The 20,303-nt window shown below is 33.6% G+C and overlaps 1 protein-coding gene across 1 annotated transcript; it reads right to left on the reverse strand.

Annotated features, from left to right (window-relative positions):
* Nucleotides 1-7,211: 7,211 nt before the first annotated feature.
* On the reverse strand, nucleotides 7,212-11,735 carry LOC132621468 (uncharacterized). Its single transcript, XM_060335745.1, has 4 exons — nucleotides 11,396-11,735; nucleotides 9,917-10,917; nucleotides 9,681-9,776; nucleotides 7,212-7,611 (listed from the first exon to the last, which is right to left on the reverse strand). The coding sequence occupies exons 1-3, from the start codon at nucleotides 11,481-11,483 to the stop codon at nucleotides 9,687-9,689; spliced, it is 1,179 nt and encodes a 392-aa protein (XP_060191728.1). The 5' UTR covers nucleotides 11,484-11,735; the 3' UTR covers nucleotides 7,212-7,611; nucleotides 9,681-9,686.
* Between the last annotated feature and the right edge of the window lie 8,568 nt (nucleotides 11,736-20,303).

Raw genomic sequence — 20,303 nt, forward strand, 5'->3', positions numbered from 1 at the left:
AACATAGATATTTTAGATATTTATCCTAGTTATTTTTATTTCTAAAAGGCAACATAGATACTCGAAATTATGGTCATCTTCATCTCGTCTCTGTTGGGTCTCACATAGTCGTGATGTAAGCGCTTACCTCATCTTAGTCGTGATGTAAGCGCTTACCTCATGATAGTCGTGATGTAAGCGCTTACCTCATCATAGGAAATTCATTCCTATAAATAGGTAGCTTATGGTTAATTTGTAAGACATCATCAAGATCATTTGCTAAACACATCCCAAAGAGAGAGAAAAATCTAAGAGAAATACTCTTAGTGAAAGGCCTAAGTAAGAGAAGGTCTTTGAGAGAATTTTCTGTGGTAAAATTCTTGAGTGTAATTGGGATTGGGGTTGTGAGGTTGAGTGTTATAAACACTTGTAATATTTCTTCTTTAATAAGATCTGCAGCAGCAACGTGGACGTAGCTCTCACATTGAGGGTGAACCACTATAAATCTGTGTGTGCTATTTATTCTTCGCTTACATCACGGCGTAAGTAGGTTCTGTCTAAGGAGGTTGGTATTTAAGTGGTCCAGCTGTGACCCTCCAATTTTTCCTGGGAACCTGCTTACAAAGGTCGGATTTGGGATTCAAATCCTAACATTCTCGACAATAGAATAGAGAAAGAAAATTCATATACGAGATCAATTGGGACATAACCTTTGGACATATTTTTCAATAATTACTCATGAAACATTTGCTCACTGCTCCTAAACACTCGTTATCCTGACTTAGATTAAAATTTTGAACAAAAGGACATACTTTAAAATACTTCTTTTTCACGGATAATTAATCAAATATTCTTTCTTGAGTTCACTGTCGCAGCAATATCTGGATTTTCAACTTTGACTAGAAACTCGTGGAGCCTTAATTTGTTTTCATTATTTAGAAAATTTGTGTTTACACTTAGAGAACTATTGGGTTGGGGGATGGGAGGAAGATTCAATGCAATTAATTATTATACACAAAGAAAACTTTAGGATTGCCGACCAAGGATTTGGAAGATTGGCAAATAAAGTTGAAACTGATTATGACATACCGACATAATTACATCCGTTCATGAATTTCATATTCATGTTGTATTCGTACATTCTACGAAAAACATAGTAGAGTAGTATTTTGGTTAGATTTAAATTGCCACTTTATTATTACTCTCTAATTGTAAAGATTAATTAGATTAAATACACACACACACTCACTATCTTTATTCATTTTCTATTCTAATTTCTCAATTAAATTTGTAACATAAGATTTATTATTCTCATATAATAATTTTCCACGGAATATTCTATTTTTTCTTTTCCGTTAAACTTAACGATCTTATATTCAAAATTATATTAACAGTTAATTTAAGTTGTATATCAATTAGGGTAACAATGCTATCAAAATTGACCCATATTTTTAAATCTTACAAAAAATGACTCAACCTTCTCCCTCTCTCTTAGCCTTCTCTCTCTGCCTCCTCTCTCTCGCTCTCTCTATGCCGCGCCGCTCCCCCACATCTGCACATCCGTCGCTGTTGCTGGAGAAATCAAACACACAAACAACCAAAATACCATCGCCAGAAACTTGTTGCTCTGAGTGTAGTCATTGATGTCGGAACCTCGCGGCGTTTTAGATCTAGAGAAAGAGAAAAAAATTGAAACCTAATTTGCTAGACCTAGATCTATCCCTGAAGGTCTAGCCGGTGGTGGAGTGTAGGTGGCGGAGATGAAATTACCGGCGGTGGGGTAGCTGGAGGTGGTTGAGGTCGGCAATGGAGAAACCGATAGGCGCAGGCTAGTGGGCGTATAATATTGTATAATAGTGTATATGGGTGTATACACCCCTCTTATACACTATTATACATTTGTTTACACCTATATACAAAATGTATTTGTCTTGTATACTTATGTATATAGGTGTATAAATATGTCTAAGTCTTATTCAAACCCAGTCTAGATCTATGTTTATACCCACTTATACAATATTGTATAATTCTGTATAAATATGTATAAGTGCGTATATTTCTTGTATAATACTGTATAATTAAATTTTTTAGTGTATATACCTACACATTATACACCTTCAAACAACTATATACATAATATACTTGTCTTTTGTATATAAGTGTATAACACTATATAAAGGTGTTTTTGGGCCAAAGCCTTGCAATGTAGTCTTGGGCTATTTTTTTGCAATGTAAGTGAGCAAATTATATAGGGGAAAGGACATATATGGCAGGTCGGCCATAAATAATCCCACCCTCTAGCCCAATTTTTCTCAAACCCAAATTATACCCACTAAACTAATCTCATCCATTAGCCAAAACTTAAATAAGACAATTTTCAAATAAAATCCCAAACATAAAAATATTTGAGGCGATTTTTATATATAATATGTGTCATTTATGTATAAAATATGTATCAGTACCTATCTGTAATGTATAGAAACTGTATAAAATATGAATCACTCAGGCATGTATCATTTTTATATATAATATGTATCATTTGTGTATATAATGTGTATTAGCACAGTGCAACTGCCTTGTATAGTGTGAGGACCCACAGCTGGGCCTTGGCCATACTGTGAACCCTTGTGCCAGCCCCTTACAACTGGACACCATGACTTGTCATGACGTACTCAGGTATTGTATGGACAGGAAATCACACCAGTTCGCTACGCGCTGCAGCGCTTCGAACCCGCGACCTTGTAGTCACTTTTGTCCTCCCTAAGGAGACGCCTCTTACCAATTGAGCTGCAGCTCAACTGGTAAGAGGCGTCTCCTTAGGGAGGACAAAAGTGACTGCAAGGTCACGGGTTCGAAGCTCTGCAGAGTGTGCGAACTGGCTAAGCACCCTTTCACATACAATGACCCAGTAGTCCATGCGCAGATGCATGTCAGCAGAGGGGGCAACCCGACTCGCAAGGGGGTCGGATCCTCGACAAAAAGTCGCCTTTTTTGTGAGGACCCACAGCTGGGCCTTGGCCATACTGTGAACCCTTGTGCCAGCCCCTTACAACTGGACACCATGACTTGTCATGACATACTCAGGTATTGTATGGACAGGAAATCACACCAGTTCGCTACGCGCTGCAGCGCTTCGAACCCGTGACCTCAAGCCTTTTGTCCTCCCGAAGGAGACGACTTTCACCAATTAAGCTGCAGCTCAACTGGTAAGAGGCGTCTCCTTAGGGAGGACAAAAGTGACTGCAAGGTCGCGGGTTCGAAGCTCTGCAGAGTGTGCGAACTGGCTAAGCACCCTTTCACATACAATGACCCAGTAGTCCATGCGCAGATGCATGTCAGCAGAGGGGGCAACCCGACTCGCAAGGGGGTCGGATCCTCGACAAAAAGTCGCCTTTTTTGTGAGGACCCACAGCTGGGCGCTAACCATACTGTGAAACCCCTGGGTATCTGACCCCATGAACATGCGTACATGACATGACATACTCAGGTATTGTGCGTGAGAGGGTGCTTAGCCAGTTCGATATACGCTGCAGCGGCTGGTATCGAACCCGCGACCTTGCAGTCACCTTTACATTCCCCTGAGGGAATCGACTCTTACCAATTGAGGCTTAGCCAGTTCGATATACGCTGCAGCGGCTGGTATCGAACCCGCGACCTTGCAGTCACCTTTACATTCCCCTGAGGGAATCGACTCTTACCAATTGAGCTGCAGCATGTTCATGGGCCCATGTGCCAGGGGTCATCACATCGCAAGGGGTGTGGGTCCTCACATATAGAATAGAAAATTGTATCATTTTTGTATATAATATGTATCATTTTTTCTATAGAAAGTGTATATATAATTCCAGCATGTGTATATAAAGTGTATCAGTCTTGTATAAAAAGTGTACCATACGTATAAAAAATGTATTATAGAAACCATATCATTGTGGTATATAATATGTATCACTATAGTATATGTTAAAAATAAATATCATATCATTATTTTATAATATGTGTTTAATAAATGTATAATTAACGTATAATTTGTGTATAATAAATGTATGATTAATTCTAGCATATGTATATAAATTGTATAATTCTTGTATGTAAAGTGTATATATAATTCCAACATATGTATATATGGTGCAGCAACCCTTTAGTGGCGACGTTTTTGTGGCGGCTTAGTCGCCACAAAAAGTCTTTGTTTTTTTTTAAGCACCTGGGCTGTTGGGCCGGCCAGCCTTAGCATTATTTTGGACCGACCGGCCATTTTTGGCATTAATTTGGGCCGACCGGACTCCTGGGGGTATTAGGTCCAAATGTTGGCCAAATGTGACATTACTTTGGGCCGTTGGACATACAGTATCCTTTTCCCAATTATATATTTATGAAATTTCCCCTTAAATTAAAGGGACGATAATACTTTTCCTCAACCTCAATAATTATCTTTCTTATATTTCTTTAATATCAAAATTGATGGCCAGCGGAACAGTATAATGTTTTTTTTAGTATCCCTTCAAGAGCCCGTTTGGGACCTTTGGATTAATTGATGATAAATAGCTGAAAATTTTTAGTGCTGAAAATAAGCAAAGTTATATATTTGAGGTATTAAAATTAATAATAAATAGTCGATGTATTTAGTAAAAAAGTTATGATAAATTATTCTTTTGAAAAGGCAAGTACATAAATCTCTAATGCATGTAGCCATAAATTAATATGTAAAACCACTTGTACCGAATAAAATAAGTGCATTTCACTTTACCCGCCTAACATTTAAGGGTTGGGAAACAACACCTCCTTCACATATTGAATGGAAACGATAACCTCTTTACGTAATACTTTCTGGTAAGAATTTTTTTTTCTTGAATAAATTTCTTTTTTTTTTCCTTTTCTAGAATTAAAATATAAAACAGAAAAGGGTCAAATATAACCCTGTACTATCGGAAAAAGGTCAAATATACCCCTTGTTATACTTTCGGTCCAAATATATCCTTGTTGTTATACTTTCGGTCCAAATACCCCTCTCATTATACTTTGGCACAAATGTGACCTCAATTTTAATGGAAAGATATGTGTCAAGCTCAGAATTAGATAACCAACACGCAATTTTAAATACCCGATTCTTTTAGAAAACCACCCGTTTAACCAACCCGATTGATTTATCTTTTTTTTTTTAGAAGTTTTTCCTCATTTTAAAATTAATGTGCTATATACAAAAAATAAAAAACTCACTCTGTTAACTTAACTCTCTTAATTACACCTCTTAATTCTCTTAATTACACTTTTCCCCTCCTCTACAACCGTTGGTTGTTTTCATTGGGATTTAACAAGACATTGTTCAAAGGCTGGAACAGGTGACTGTGCTTTTTTTTTTTTTTTTTTTTTCATTTTGAGTTGGCTAGAGTAAGGAAGGAAATGGGGTCGGTGTATACATCACACAATCGCCTCAGATCAGCTCCCAGATCCATCCTCCTCAGCCACAGATAGTCAAAACAAACCTTAAATCTAAACTAGCGGTACCATTCAAAGCATAGTTATTGCGGCACCTAAACTCCATGGAGTAATTCAAATCTAAGCAAAAGATTGTGTAGCATATAAGGACTGTCTGCATCAACTAGCACAGATTTTCACAATCCGAAGGACCACACCAAAATATATTACTAGTGTTAAAAGGCGAGGGCGTAAGACAAGGCGTTTTACATTTGCCTCAGCGAGGCGTAAGCCCATGGATATTTAATTTTTAATATTTCATAAAATAATGTAATTACAATAAATATTTTTACATAAGTAAAATTACACACACAAAAAAAAAACTGTAAATGAATGATATATATGCTCTTGATCCTCACAATAAAGCTAAATTTAAATATGAGGCCTTAAGTATAAGCACATATACAAAAAATTTAGTGTTGCCTTTTTTTTTTGTTTTGTTTTTCATAATTGTTGTCTTTTACTTCATACAGTAACATTAGTATTTATACTAGTAAGGATCAATTCAAGTCAATAAGATATTAGCCATGTGCTTTAAAGACATGTTATTGTAAATTTTTTATGTAATAATATAAAGATTTGAGTAGTTTAGTTCAAAGTTTTAAAATATTGCTCTTAAAACATAGTTTTTTTTTAACCAATAAACGGCTTTTGAAAATCAAAGAAAAATATGTTTTGTTATATATATTTTGTAATTCTTTTTACAATCTTCAATATTATCTAAGAGAAACTTAAATCATAAAATTCATCCATAAAAGTTTTTGGGGCCTCAAAAGTTTGGGGGCCTAAAGCAAAAGCTTTACTAGGCTCACCCTCTAGCCACCTCTGCTTACAATTTGTAATTATATATAACATAATTTTACAAGCCGTGGAAACAGCCTCTTGCAGAAATGCAAGGTAAGACTGCGTACAATAGACCCTTATGGCCCGGCTCTTTCCCGGACCCTGCGCATAGCGGGAGCTTATCCCTATCTTCCGAGATAGGGGTATGGTCTGCGTACACTTTACCCTCCCCAGACCCCACATTGTGGGATTTCACTGGGTATGTTGTTATTGTTGTTGTTGTATATAACATAATTTTACAAGTATAAACAATACAACGAAATAAAAGTTATTATGGAATACAAATCAACTCTAACATCTTAACTTTCAAACAATGAAAAAATCACAATTTTTAAAAACAATATTACTATCATACTGTTCATTTTATATCAATAAACTTTATCAGTATTATAATTAAAACGCAACTTCTTCATGAATAAAATTAAAATTACTTTCAAATAGCGAAATAATAAAATATGATAATTTTGATACATAGGACAAAAGGCCAATGACAAGCGAAAATGTACAAATTGACTATGTATTTTTAAAAGTTCTCAAACAATAAATATGCAATACTACGACTTATTATTTGAGTTACACACAATCTTTTTATTTATATAGATGAAAAACTATTAAGTATCATTGATTTGTTAAAAAAATTAAGGAATTTAACATATAATTTATATAAGAACTGTTAAGCGAGCCCCGAACGTTGGGCGTTACGCGTGTTTAGGGCGTACAGTCGGGCGCTTAAGACGTAAACCTCACAGGAACTAACCCTCGCACGTGAGCCCCAGAGCGTTTTGCCAGTGCCTCGTCCAAGGGCGAATCCTAAAACTGCCTCTTAAAATGCTGTATATTACACTACTATTTGGCAGCAAGGTTAGGATCACTAGATTAGGAAACAGAAAAATAACCATCACCGATGTCAAACTTAGTGAAGAAAAGTAGGAGGAGTGTATTAATAACAAAACTTCGAAGCCTATGAGCAAACCCCAAGGATATAAGTATATGCCGGTGAAGTTTTGATGAATAACAATTCCAAGTATCCTGTGCAATGGAAAAACATAAAAGAGGCTCTTCAAACTCCCTGAGGAGCAGGTACATCACACCAATAGAACATACAAGAAAAGAAACTAAGCACTGCAAAATACCAGGAAAGCAGCTAAGAGACGAGAAGTTCTGAGCTGCTTTTTCGAACTAAACTAGGATTACTGAACATTCAAATTTCTATAACAAGGCCCCTTGCATAAACGCTGTTCAAGAACATGACGGCAGTCATTAACTTTTATAACTCCAACTGTTGCTACTCCATTCAACCAGCTTCATGCTCTTATTCTGCATCATAAAAAGGCATTTAATCAGAATTATAATAAGACCACGAATATCGATGCTATATTAAGAGATACAGATCTGTAATTGCCAGATATAATTGAGAGAGTAAACTCAATCGGACATTTATCAGGTGTTACAGTATGAGTGGAAAAATACATTCACAAAAATAGAAAACATCAGAACAGTAACTCCCAATATCCTTATGCAAGGAGTCTAGAACAAAGAACTTCACGAAGGATGTCACAAGTACATGTATATTCTTTTTTTATTCTCGTGATGCTCAGCCTCACCAGTTGCCATTATCTAGTTAGCTACCCATACCATTTTCCTCAGAGTAACGGGTAGCTGAAAGATCGTTTGCTATATTTCTTGATGACATTCTTAAAATTCGAGTAATTTTTCACACAACTCTCCAGATTATTAGTTTTTGGTCTCGTCATGCAAAAAAGAGAAACAGGATATCATACTTGACATTACTTCATTGTCTCAGACTCTCAGCTAATAGTGGCAGTTCATAACCTTTTGTGACAAAGTGGGTTGTTGCTTCATAAAGGCCTCAATATGCTGATTGCTGGAATATTAACCAGCCAACACCTGAAACTGCTACCGGAAATCACTATATGTGAATTATACAAAGGTCGTTGGTGCATTCTGCCTGATATCTTAAATTACTCTAACCTGGTGATCCTTATAGCTATTTGATCAAATAAATTGAACGTTTCCTCACATTTAATCCAAAAATCTACCCTTGCTCGTGACCTTTATAACCGTAAACTATTTTTATACCAGCTTCTAGAAGGTATCCCATTTTGCAAACTTTATGACTACATAATTCACCATTGTACTCCTTCAAGCCATCTCTTAGATTTCACTTCATACCGAAAGTGAATTTCACCCCATTTGTACCCAAGGTTCAAACACTAACTAAGCAAGATGTGCGTCGTCTAAGATTTCACTGAGAGAGACTTTAGTGAACTGTTCTGCTGAACCGTATGGGTTTTTGCCTACACTTTCTTGCCAATCCCGCTAAGCCCACAAGTTCTACTCCCTCCGTCCTATTATATGTCATGTTGTTTGACTGGCCACGGAATTTAACAGAGAGAAAAAGACTATTGAACCTTTAGTCTAAACAAGCTATAGACATTTGTCTGGCAATAAACTATCTCATTAAGAAAAAATGGAAAGTATACAGTTAAATTGTTGATAAATATAAAAAGGGGTCATTCTCTTTTGGACAGACCGGAAAGGAAAGAGCGTCATATAAAATGGGATAGAGAGTAATAAAAATCAAAGCCTACTACGATACTCAACAACAACAATCCCTCAATCCCAAACTGGGTGGGATGGCTTAGATGATTCCTCACTATCCATTTGCTCCATATAATCATTCAATTCCAATATTAAAAAAACTTGGGGTTTCCAACAGTAGAAGTTCTCTACAATTTCTACCAACATATACATGTCGAAACAGACAAAAAGACTTTAGCAGACCCTACAAAAATATATCTAAAATGATCCCCCAGCCTCTAGAAAAAGAAAAGAGAATGATCAACACGTGAAGAGAACATGATGATCTCTCATGTCATGGCCATTCCAGAACTTTGACACACTTAAAAGAATACATCAAAAAGGTTTGTAGGATATCTTGAGAACCTTATTAGTTGACTAGTTATTCTGTAGGAACATGAAGTGAAACCATTTGCATTCTAATATATATTATGAAAAAACAAATCAAACCCATTAGTTCAGCATTTACTTCAAGTCTTACATATGTGATAGGTGACATAAATAAGAAAAAATTTAAAAACATTGATGAAAACTGCAATATAAGGACAACAACCAACACTCTTGAAGAAAGAGATTTGTTTGGTACACCAGAACTTGAAGAAAACAATCCTAAATGACAACATAGCAGATCAACCTTGATTTCTTTTTAGCAACACAACGATCATTCAGACACTTGCTCATAGAAAATAGCTGTATACATTTTTGTTCTTCTTGCAAACGAAAGCCAGGTAAAAAGTATATGGTTGAAAAAAACAAAAAAAAGAAGAAGAAGGCTGATATCTAACCTCAATTTATCTATTTGATCCAGCAAACAACTCAAACAAGCCGCAGCAACTCTTCCAGGAAGTTGTCTGCACTGGTCGTGGAGGCAATGCAGTTAACTGTAAAAATGAAAATAGAATAAATTTACAAGATTTACCGCGTAAACAGGAGCTGCCAGATGTTATTGGGAGCATTCTCTACTAAATGAATCATGCAACTTAAGAGGACAATAAATAACCTAAGCAGAAAAATAAATAACCTGATGCTCGTGGAGAGCTGGAGAGTCTTTCACATTATCTGCACAAACACCGGCATCAATTTTAGGAGCATTGTGGGGTGCCTCTATTTTGGCTTCATTTTCTGGGGTGGCAGAAGCCTTTGCATCTGTATTTGCTAAAGCATGACCATTCGATACTGCACTAGCTGCTTCATCTCTTTTCTCTGATGCTGTTTCCACCAGAACTTCTGGAACTGTGGCTTTGTCAACTACAGCACCCAAATTTTCCTCGCAATTTTCCACAACAGTATCTGAAGCTGTACCTTTCTCATCCACAACACACAGATTTTCTTCCCCTTTTCCCTTCACCACAGGTTCAACGGTAGATGCCGTCAAATTATCAGCATTTGAAGCACTTGTTGTCACTTGAACTACGTCTTCTGATATTGCAGCCTTATCCAAATTGGATGTAGATGCTGTTCCCACAAGGCTATCAGCAACTTGTGTATCAGGCAAAGATTCATTTTCTTTCACTAATTCAACAACTGGAGCACTCTCTACCACAATATCAACCTTATCAGGCAAAGATTCATTATCTTTAACTAATTCAACAGCTGGAGCACCATCAACCACACTATCATTCTTATCAGCAACAGCATGTTTTTCTACTGAGCTGTTGCTACTACTGCTGCTGCTACTGGAACTCCTTCGCAACCCTCCTGTTTCAGACTCAACAGCGGGTTCAACATATTCGACATTTATCTTCTGGCTCTCAGATTCACCTTTAACTTTCAATTCCCTTTCAACCTGAACAAGACCTCCATCTTCATTTCCGACGATCTCCACTTCCGCGCCTTCATTTTTCACCCCATTGAATTCATTCTCATGGATCGACCGATCGTGTGAACCATCCAATTGCTTATACCCCTTTTCTACCTCCCCTTCAGTGAACTGGTTTTGATGATTCTGGTTATCTTGTGATGAAGGGGAACCACCACCCTCACTATCACTCTCTTTATCATCATGTTTCAAATCTTCCTCACCTGCCATAGATATCCACAAACATTCAATTCAATACCAAATGAAGAAACATGTCACAAGTTAGCAAACCCCATCAGCTTTTATGACTCATAAATCAAGATTAACAACTAAAAAGTAAGCAATAATGAAAGTAACATGGGGTTGGTGGGTCATGAATGCTCCCACAAAAAACAATTATGAAACAAACACACTATATAATCATCTATATACACACACAAGAAGAAAAAACCAATAACTAACTAAAGTTCAATCAAGAAACATACGGATATGGATAAAAAAAATAAAAACACAACAGGATAAAGTAAAGCAGACCCACAAAACCCAATTGGATGACAGATCACAATCTTTAAAGTTCTTGAAGATTGAAAAAGGAAAAAAACCCACATGGGTATGTCCAAGATTAATTAACAAAGCATAAAAAATATAAAACAAGAACAGCAAAAACTAGCACAAGTCGTTAAAAAGGGTTGAAGTAAGTACCATGAGAATGAGAAAGAAGAGAGGGTTCTTTTGCTTGTAACTGCTTCTTTTTCTTAGCAGCTTTTCGTTTCTTGGCACCTGATGGCATGTTGGTTTATGATTTGCAAAAAAAAAAAAAGAAAATGGGATTTTAGTTTGTCCTTGAGAAAAATGAATTGAGGAATCTTTTTGTGTGTGTGTGTGTGTGTGTTTCTCTGTAGTAGTAGTGGTAGGTTAGCTTCGTTTTATGGTGGTATTAGGGAAAGTGAGGATTTTGAAATAGGTACCAACACTACAGTAGAGAAGACTAGCAGATTGTGGATGGGGATTGGGTCCCCTGTGTTAATTTGGAAATCAAATGAAGCGTCACTTTGTGTGAGCCTCTAGTGTACTGTATTTTTTTTGGTTATAGACAGATCAGCTTTTTAAATTTTATGACACAAATATTCTAGTTTTTTTCTTTCTTTTTTATTCGTCTTTCTGAATTTGTTTTGTCTTTTCTCGTCTGGATTCAATGTAATATGGGTTATTATCTTTTCTTTTTCAGTTTTCAAATCTTGTTATGACAATTTATCCATTCTTATGTCATGATTTTTGACTAAGAGATTATATAAACAACCTCTTTACCGCATATGGTAAGAGTAAGGTTTGCGTAGACACTATCCTTCCCAAATCTTACTTGTAAAATTATACTAAATACGTTATTGTTATGTCATAATTTTCTCTTGTGGTGTATTACTAAATATTTTAAGAGTTTCATTCTATCATTGTCTTATTTTTGCAAATTATTTTAAATTGGTATACTCTTAGTATAATTTCCAAAACCCGATGGTAAATTGCTAAAGTTTAGTTTATACCAAGATAAAACACATAAAAAGAAACTTAAATGTCACTGCTTATTTTCGTTTCTCAAAATTTGGTGAGATTTGTCACGAGAATATAGACTTGACGCGGTGTAATAATTTGTTTTTAGTATTACGAGGTAATCGTGTCTTGTTAAATTTTTATTTTTTATGAAGGTTATCAATAATTTTGTTTTCAGTATCACGAGGTAACTGTGTCTTGTTAAATCTTTATTCTTTATGAAGATCGATTGAGTTTGTACGCTATGCGAATTCCGTCAATTTGTATTGGATTGTTTGCATTAGATCCTTTCTTTCTTTCTTATTCTCAATTTGCTCTAACAACTTATTTTCAATCACAACCTTATTCACATATAATTACATGCAAAGCAAGTTTAAAATCATCAATATAACTTGCTCTAAGTTTGAGACTTAATTACACATTGTCATTGAGTTACACTAAAGAAGAAAAAGTTTACTTATTATTCTATGACACATGAAAAAAATTCAAAGTTTTTTTTTTTTCCTATTTATTATTTATTAACGTGGTAGTACTTTTTAAATGAAAGATGACAAAATTTGGATCCAGAAGTACTTGATAAAGCTATAGTTTCCAATCAACAATCGTACGCTTTTCAAATCGAACATGCTCGTTCATGTGATCTTTACCTAAAGTTGTTGCGTTTTGTTTCCTTTTTTTAGGGGAATAAATTAGTTTTCTAATTTTCAAAAATTTCTCATCCTTTTACCATAACTAGTTTTATGAGGCCCGTGGTAAGCCCGAGATCAAATTTTTAATATTTTAACTTGGGTCCCCTTTAAATGGACTGTCTTTAGTTTTTGCTCTTCAAATAGGTGATTTTTAATTTTTGCCTTTCAAAATTGAACTTATGTCATATCTATAAGTTATGTGAGCGTCTTTAAAGAATTTATGCTCCTATAGATATAAGTTTGATTTTGAAGGACGAAAATTAAAGATCAGCCCATTTGAAGAGCAAAAATCAAAGATCATCCCATTTAAAGGGCAAACCGTGCAATTACTTGTTTTAACTTTCATTGTTAATTATTAGTTAAATTTTATACTTGAATTCAGATGCAACGCCATGATTTGGAGTTTATGGGTGCTGAATTTAAATTTTTTAATTTATTTGGTACTAATAACCTATAGACAAATACAAAGTTTGTGAACCAAAGCTACCGGATTCGATCGAAATCATCACCGGCACTCTAGCTCCACCCAGCTTCAAACTCATTTTGGTGATTATTTTGAATTCATTTAAGATTTTGATAATGTGTTTTATTTTACCTGTATTACCAAAACTCATGTTTTTATCTTCTAGAATCATCTAACACAAGAAAAAAATTCCAATAACTTCAAATCTATACTACAATATTTATAACCTTAGCTTAGAATATTTATGCAAATTAACCTAGTGATCCTACAATTAGTAAATAATAATAAAGTAAAAGATTTTAAAATTATATTTCAAATGATTTTAGCACAGATCTGTATAAGCATATATGAGCTCACTAAAAAGAAGCTAAGATACAGGAAGTTTAAGGATAAAAGATATTATAATACCTAATTAATTACTCAGTGTAAACGAAAATTTGGCTCCAAAGCTGTCAAGATTTTACCAGCACGTATATGGATAAATAATATATTCTCTACATCCCAAAATAAAGCAATTTGATTAGTTTCGAGCTAAATTGAGTTAGATTAATTCAATCTTTTAAAATTAAAATTTAGATATTAAAAAATTATACAGAAAAAAACTATAAATTGCAATTTTCCTATCAACACAATGTAAAGATTCTTAAAATATTTGTTAAAGCTTATATAATTTGACTATCAAAAAATGAAATGTGATAAATATTTTAAGATAAAGGAAAAAAATAACAAAAAGCTACTATAATAAAATTAATTACCAAGGCCCAAGTGAAAGAATGATGGTAAATGCAATAGAAACTGCCACGGGGTCCGCGTGAGACCAAATTATAAAGGCCAGCGAAATGGTCTCAAAAAGTGAATGAGTGCAAATTAGAATAAGGGAAAAAGACAAAACCACGTGTAGAATATTTATAGGCTCAAGCAGCCATGTATTACCCAAAATGACTTAGGAAGTTTCTTGATCATGCTTTGGTATGTAAAGAGATAAATAGTAAGTACAACCTTTTTTGGTTGGAAAACTCACAACCAAACAGTTCTAAGGGAACTATGGATGACAAAATATTTACATTGTCACTTATTAATAGTAGTATATAATGTGACACCACGTGAACTATGACTGCAATTAAGGGTGGGCACGGTACGGTATATATCGATTATCATATCAAAATTGAAATTTTTGATACCATGGTTTCAATATTATGATATTTGATATGGTATTTGGTATGCATTTTTGAAAAGCTTGGTATTTGATACGGTATTCGGTATTGATAGTGAAAATACCAAAATACCATATCGAAGTATTCCATATAACTACATATACAATTCATATATATATATATATATATATATATATTAAAAATATATAATTAGAATTACTACAAATTAATTGTTTAGACGTTGGAATTGCTTGTACTTTCCTTCTAATATTTTTACATGTGTAAGATGTTAGTATGATATAATTGATCGAAATGCTCTTTTTGTGTACCGAAGTATATATATCTTGACTGAAATGTCCTTTTTGTGTAATTGATTAACGAAGGGCATTGCTTGTTCTTTCTTTTGAATATTTTTACGCGTGTAAGGCGTTAGTATAATATAATTGAGACGTTTCTTGAATAGCCGAAGTCATAATTCTTTATTATATGTATATATGAAAGTCGTAGTGAACAAACTATGGTTACCGAATTACCGTACCCAAAATACCGAAATCGAACTTAAAAATACCGAACCATACCGAATTAATTTGGTATGATAATGGTATAGTATTTTTAAATACCGCTCGAAATTACCGAACCGAAATTTCAAATACCGTGTCATGCCCACCCCTAACTGCAATGGTAAGAAAGAAAAAACTATGGGTGCAAAATAGATGGTATAAGTGTTGACAAAACTCAATGTATCTAATGCTTCTTTCATAGACGATTTTGATATTCTTTTTAATGAATCTGAATTTGATTTAACTCATCAATGCATGAAATATTATTATTAATACAATATCAAAGCTACCGTATGATGATAAACAAAATTCGAGAATTGTGGTGGTAAGTTTTCTGATTTCAAAACAAGAGAAATGTACTTTTCTTCTTCTTTTACGAGTCTAAAAAACGAAAAATATGTAACTGGAAGGAAAAAAAAAAACATTCTCCATTTCTCAAAGGATAGAGTGGCCCCTTAAAAAAAATTTAAGATGACATTTGGATAAACAACGAAAGGCATATATGGTGACAATTAAGTGAAAATTGATTCCCAAAAAAAAAAAACAAGAAGAAGAGAGTGCTAGAAATAAAATTAGATGTAAAAACAAGAGAAATGAAGAAGACTTTTGTGTGGCAAAAAGAGACAATAGATTGGGACAAATAATGGTGGCCAATTTGACAACCATACATTTTGTGGGTTCTCATTGGGTTAACTCTTAGTACACTTTCGCTTTCATTTAATATGTATAGTAGTTAACGTACTACTAAAAAGTGTCACGTGTCATGGAATCATTAAGAGTTAAATTTGTGTTAATATTGCCCAAATATTCGAGGTAAGATTGATTTTATTATTTTTACAAGTTTTTTTTTTTAAAGTACATGCCAATATTCACAACAAATTGAAAAATTATAATACAACAATTTGATAATAAAACACATAAAATTTCTGTAACTTATATTTTTAAATTAAAATTATAATCTGTCTTAAAAAATCATTCCTCCATTTTTTGGTATTCTATGATATGTCGGCATGTCGCAATGAAATGTTAAAAGTTGACCATATCAAACTCCAACAAATTGATCAAAGAGTAAACTCGAGGAATAGTATTTATTTGTACGAGATCCTTGCTAGTACTTATATGTTTAGTCGACCTGCCAATGGTTAACATATAGATTAACCAGCTACATTCTTTTAAATATTTAGATTTACTAACTGAATCTTGATTATAATAACAAAATCATAGAACCATTCTAGTACTAGAGTTGCGTGGACCATAAGTCGCACATAAGCCACTGTGTCGTATGACCAAAAACCCAACATAAATATGAACGCTTCCCTAGGTAAAATATTCATTTTTGTAGGACTCTTTTTATAGCGATCTAGAGCCCATTTGGATTGGTTTATAAGTTACTTATAAGCTGTTTTTAGTTTTTTTGAGTGTTTGACTGGCCAGTTTAAAGTCATTTTGTGCATAAAATAAGCTCAAAAAAATAATTGGGTCCGTTTGGTTTAGCTTATCTAAAGCAGTTTATAAGCTGAAAACAACTTATAAGTAAAAAAAAAATAAGTTAGCCTACCCAATTTTTTTTTTTTTTTGGCTTATAAGCTGTTTCCAGCTTATAAGTTGCTTATTTTAAGCCCATCCAAACAGGCTCCTAATCTTGATCTGCAACCACATCGACTCTTGCTTTGTTGGTTAGGTGAGTGCTTCGAGCTCGATTTTTAACATGTAATGGCTAAGTATTTTATTAAAAAATATGAATAGTCAGAATAATTGATTTTGTGTCTATTACTGTTGAGATTGTCCATCCAAATAGTGAGACAAAATAAAATTATTGTTTTTTAATTTTACTTTTTTAGGATAAAAAATGAGATAATAAGCTTGTCAATGTTGAAGCTAAGGGTCTGATATCATTATTTAATAGAAATGACTTGACGATATGTTAACTTTATGGGTTTTTTACTACATAAATTTAGGGATTATATAATAAAACAAAAAATAGAGAGATCGTCTCTCAAAAAGAGATGTCACTTCGTTTTTCTAAGCGATAAGAATCTGAACATTATAGAAAAAATAATTTTCTTATTTAAGGCATTGATTGTATAGTGGATCAATTCTTGTGGAATGACATTTTCATTATCCATAAATGGTGACAAATTATTCAGTTCATCTTATCGAAATGATAGATATGAAATCCACCTTTTTTTTAGATTAGAAAAATGGATAAGTAATGTTAGGTTTTGTAACTTTTTTTAGCCTTTTTTCAAAGTAGAGAGATATTTTTGATCCTTTTCCCTATATAGTACTACTATAGAATTACTAGCAATGTTAGGTTTTGTGACTTTAACAACTATGTTGAATGATTATAAAAAGTGCATAGTCAATTGTGTGTTTGTGCTCTGTTTGTTTGAATTGCTTCTGTAATATATATATATATATACTAGTTATGTGAGGCCCGTGCTAAGCCCGAGCCTAAACTCAAGATATAAAAGTAGATATTTTAACTAAAGAAATATAATTTGTGTTAGTACAAGTGTACAACAACAACAACAACAACAACCACCATATACCTATTGTAGTCCCACCAGTGGGTAGTTATATGAAAGCAAAATTTTCATTCCACTCCTTTAATATTTTAACTTCCATTTTGATGAAATTATTTACTTCAAATCAAATGTGGAGCCAGAATTTGACATTTATAACTTATGTATCCTAATTTTCTGAAGTTATTTAGTTCTAAATAAATAATTTATACATAGTTAATGAACTTTTAAGACAAATACATAATTTAACTTGTGAAGCGGATGAAACTGCTCCTCTCTTAATTAGGGATTAGGGGTTCGAACATGGATATGAAAAAAATCTTTGGAGGAAGCGCTCCCCCCGAATAGGCGCGATACAGTGCAAATTATCTAGATTAATTGGGCTCAAATGCGGATATCGAGCACCAACCAGAAAACCAAAGAACATGAAAAATAAGGTAGAAGGTTCAATAACTTTTGAAAAGTAGACCTTAAAAACAAAAAACAAAAAAATTGACTTAAATAAATAAGATTAGGACCTAAAAGTAATTAATTAAAAAGTTTTAAAAAAAATTGGAAATTATTATGAGGACTACAAAAGTCCCCAGGTTCGATAGCTTTTGAAAAGTAGACCTTAAAAACAAAAAACAAAAAAAATGACTTAAATAAATAAGATTAGGATCTAAAAGTAATTAATTAAAAAGTTTTTAAAAATTTGAGAAATTATTGTGAGGACTACAAAAGTCCTCACATTTGCTCTTATATAATATAGTAATATATTGTAAAAATAATTCAAACAAAAGGGGGACTTTTTTAAAAGGTTAAAAAACTCAAACTTTACAAAATTTCAAAGGGACACATACACCATCTGTGTCCATTTTCAAATCGGGAAGATGTCCTTTTCCCCCACTTTCCTCCCTGTTTTGTCACGTGGTTAGATCTAATGGGCTAATGGCCGCAAATTTCAAACATAAAAATTAAGTGTAACAGACATTTCCTCGAATCGGAATCAAAAATCTCAGAATGAATCAAATTTAGATTCAAATTCACCCGAGTCTTTATTTTCTTCTTTTTTCTTTTCTTTTCTGAACTAGCTAGGCAAATCTTGCTTTCTATAAAATCACAATGACCAAAAGACAAAATTAAATACCACCTTTCGGTGAGGCATATTTGGAATTTAAATTTTATGAATTCAATTTTTAAGTTTCTTAAAGTTGAATCCATTGTTATTTTAAAATAATGCACGGTTTCATTTACTATTTATTTTTAGTGAATTTCTTAAATATAAATTTTTGTTATGCGTTGAAAATAGCGGGTTCAAATGAACTCGGTGCTGCAATACTACATCTGCCTCCGAAGGTTCACTAACCCCAGCCCCTTAGTTATATATAGGCTTAATGCATATGCACCCCCCTAACTTGTTCCTTTTTCATTTTGACACTTTAACTAAGTGTTGTTCCTATTGAACCCCTAAACTTGGCCTCAAGTATGTCTATCAAACACAATCTGACTTACATAACATATATGGTAAGTTTCATTTTTTTTATTCAAGTATGGTTGGCACAAGACCCTACAAATCACAATAACTTGAAATTAAAACTAAAAATAACTGAAAATCAAAATATATTTTATAAAGAGAATCAAGAATTCACATATGAATACATCATCAACATAGCATTATCTTTATCAACATTGTCAAATTCCATACATACATTAGCTTAAATTTCAAGGATACATCATGTGAGATGCTATGTAAGTCGGATTGTGTTTGATAGACACATTTGAAGTCAAGTTCAGAGGTTTAATAGGAATAACATTTAATTGAGGTGTCAAAATGAAAAAAAAGGGTAAGTTTAGAAGACCGCATATGCATTAAACCTTATATATATGTGTGTGTGTGAGAGAAAAAATTTACTATAATTTTCTGATGAAGATGATTCAATTGATCATCTTTGGACCAACGTGAATCTGGCACTGAGTCGGGGGGTTCGGTGGAGGGACAAAGTATAAATACGTTATGTGGCAAATTAATGGAAATGTGGATCTTGATTGATAACAAAGGGAGGAGTCCCTTTCAGAGTGCATAGGTATATCAAACACAAATGCTAAAAATTGAAGAAGGTGGCATTTATTGATAATTATAAATATAAATTATTCTTCATGGCTAAGGATACAGGTGGGAAAAATATGTGGCAGGAGAAGTTCGAATTAAATAAGCAAGTTGGGACTCTTTGTCATATGACTTTGATTACTTTCTTTACTATATTTGACCAGAAGACAAATCTAGCGATTCAACAACCCCAATTTATCTGTCCAAGAGAAATGAAATCCTAGCTTCTTTATTTTTATTTTGCAGTGTTTAGTGTTTTTTTTTTTTTTAATTTCCATTAACTAAAGAAAACTTATGTTACATTCCATGTGATTTTTTTCTTTTCTTAAAATTGCTTAAAAATAATAATTCATCTTTTTAGGAACACTGATACCTCAGTAATGAGATGCCAGAGGTTGATGGTGATATATTTGAGGAGAGGTATAAGTAGATCAAGGAAGAACTGGGGAGAGGTGATGCCCCAGACATATCTTTAGCTCATCGAGGTATAGCAGAGCATGGAGGTCGAGGATTAGGGTAGACAGCTAGTAAGTAATAGAGCGTTTGCCCTTGCAGGGTTCTATAGCCTGGAGCATATAACCCTTA

Source organism: Lycium barbarum, chromosome 12 (assembly GCF_019175385.1).
Source record: "Lycium barbarum isolate Lr01 chromosome 12, ASM1917538v2, whole genome shotgun sequence".
In the NCBI taxonomy this organism is placed as follows: domain Eukaryota; kingdom Viridiplantae; phylum Streptophyta; class Magnoliopsida; order Solanales; family Solanaceae; genus Lycium; species Lycium barbarum.

Bases quoted from the DNA above. Each gene is read 5' to 3' on its own strand.
- LOC132621468 (XM_060335745.1), bottom strand. From the start codon at position 11,483: ATGCCATCAGGTGCCAAGAAACGAAAAGCTGCTAAGAAAAAGAAGCAG. The intron at 10,918-11,395 runs GTACTTACTTCA...TATCTATGGCAG, and splicing joins TCTTCTTTCTCATTCTCATG to GTGAGGAAGATTTGAAACAT. The intron at 9,777-9,916 runs GTTATTTATTTT...TCATTTTTACAG, and splicing joins CAGCTCTCCACGAGCATCAG to TTAACTGCATTGCCTCCACG.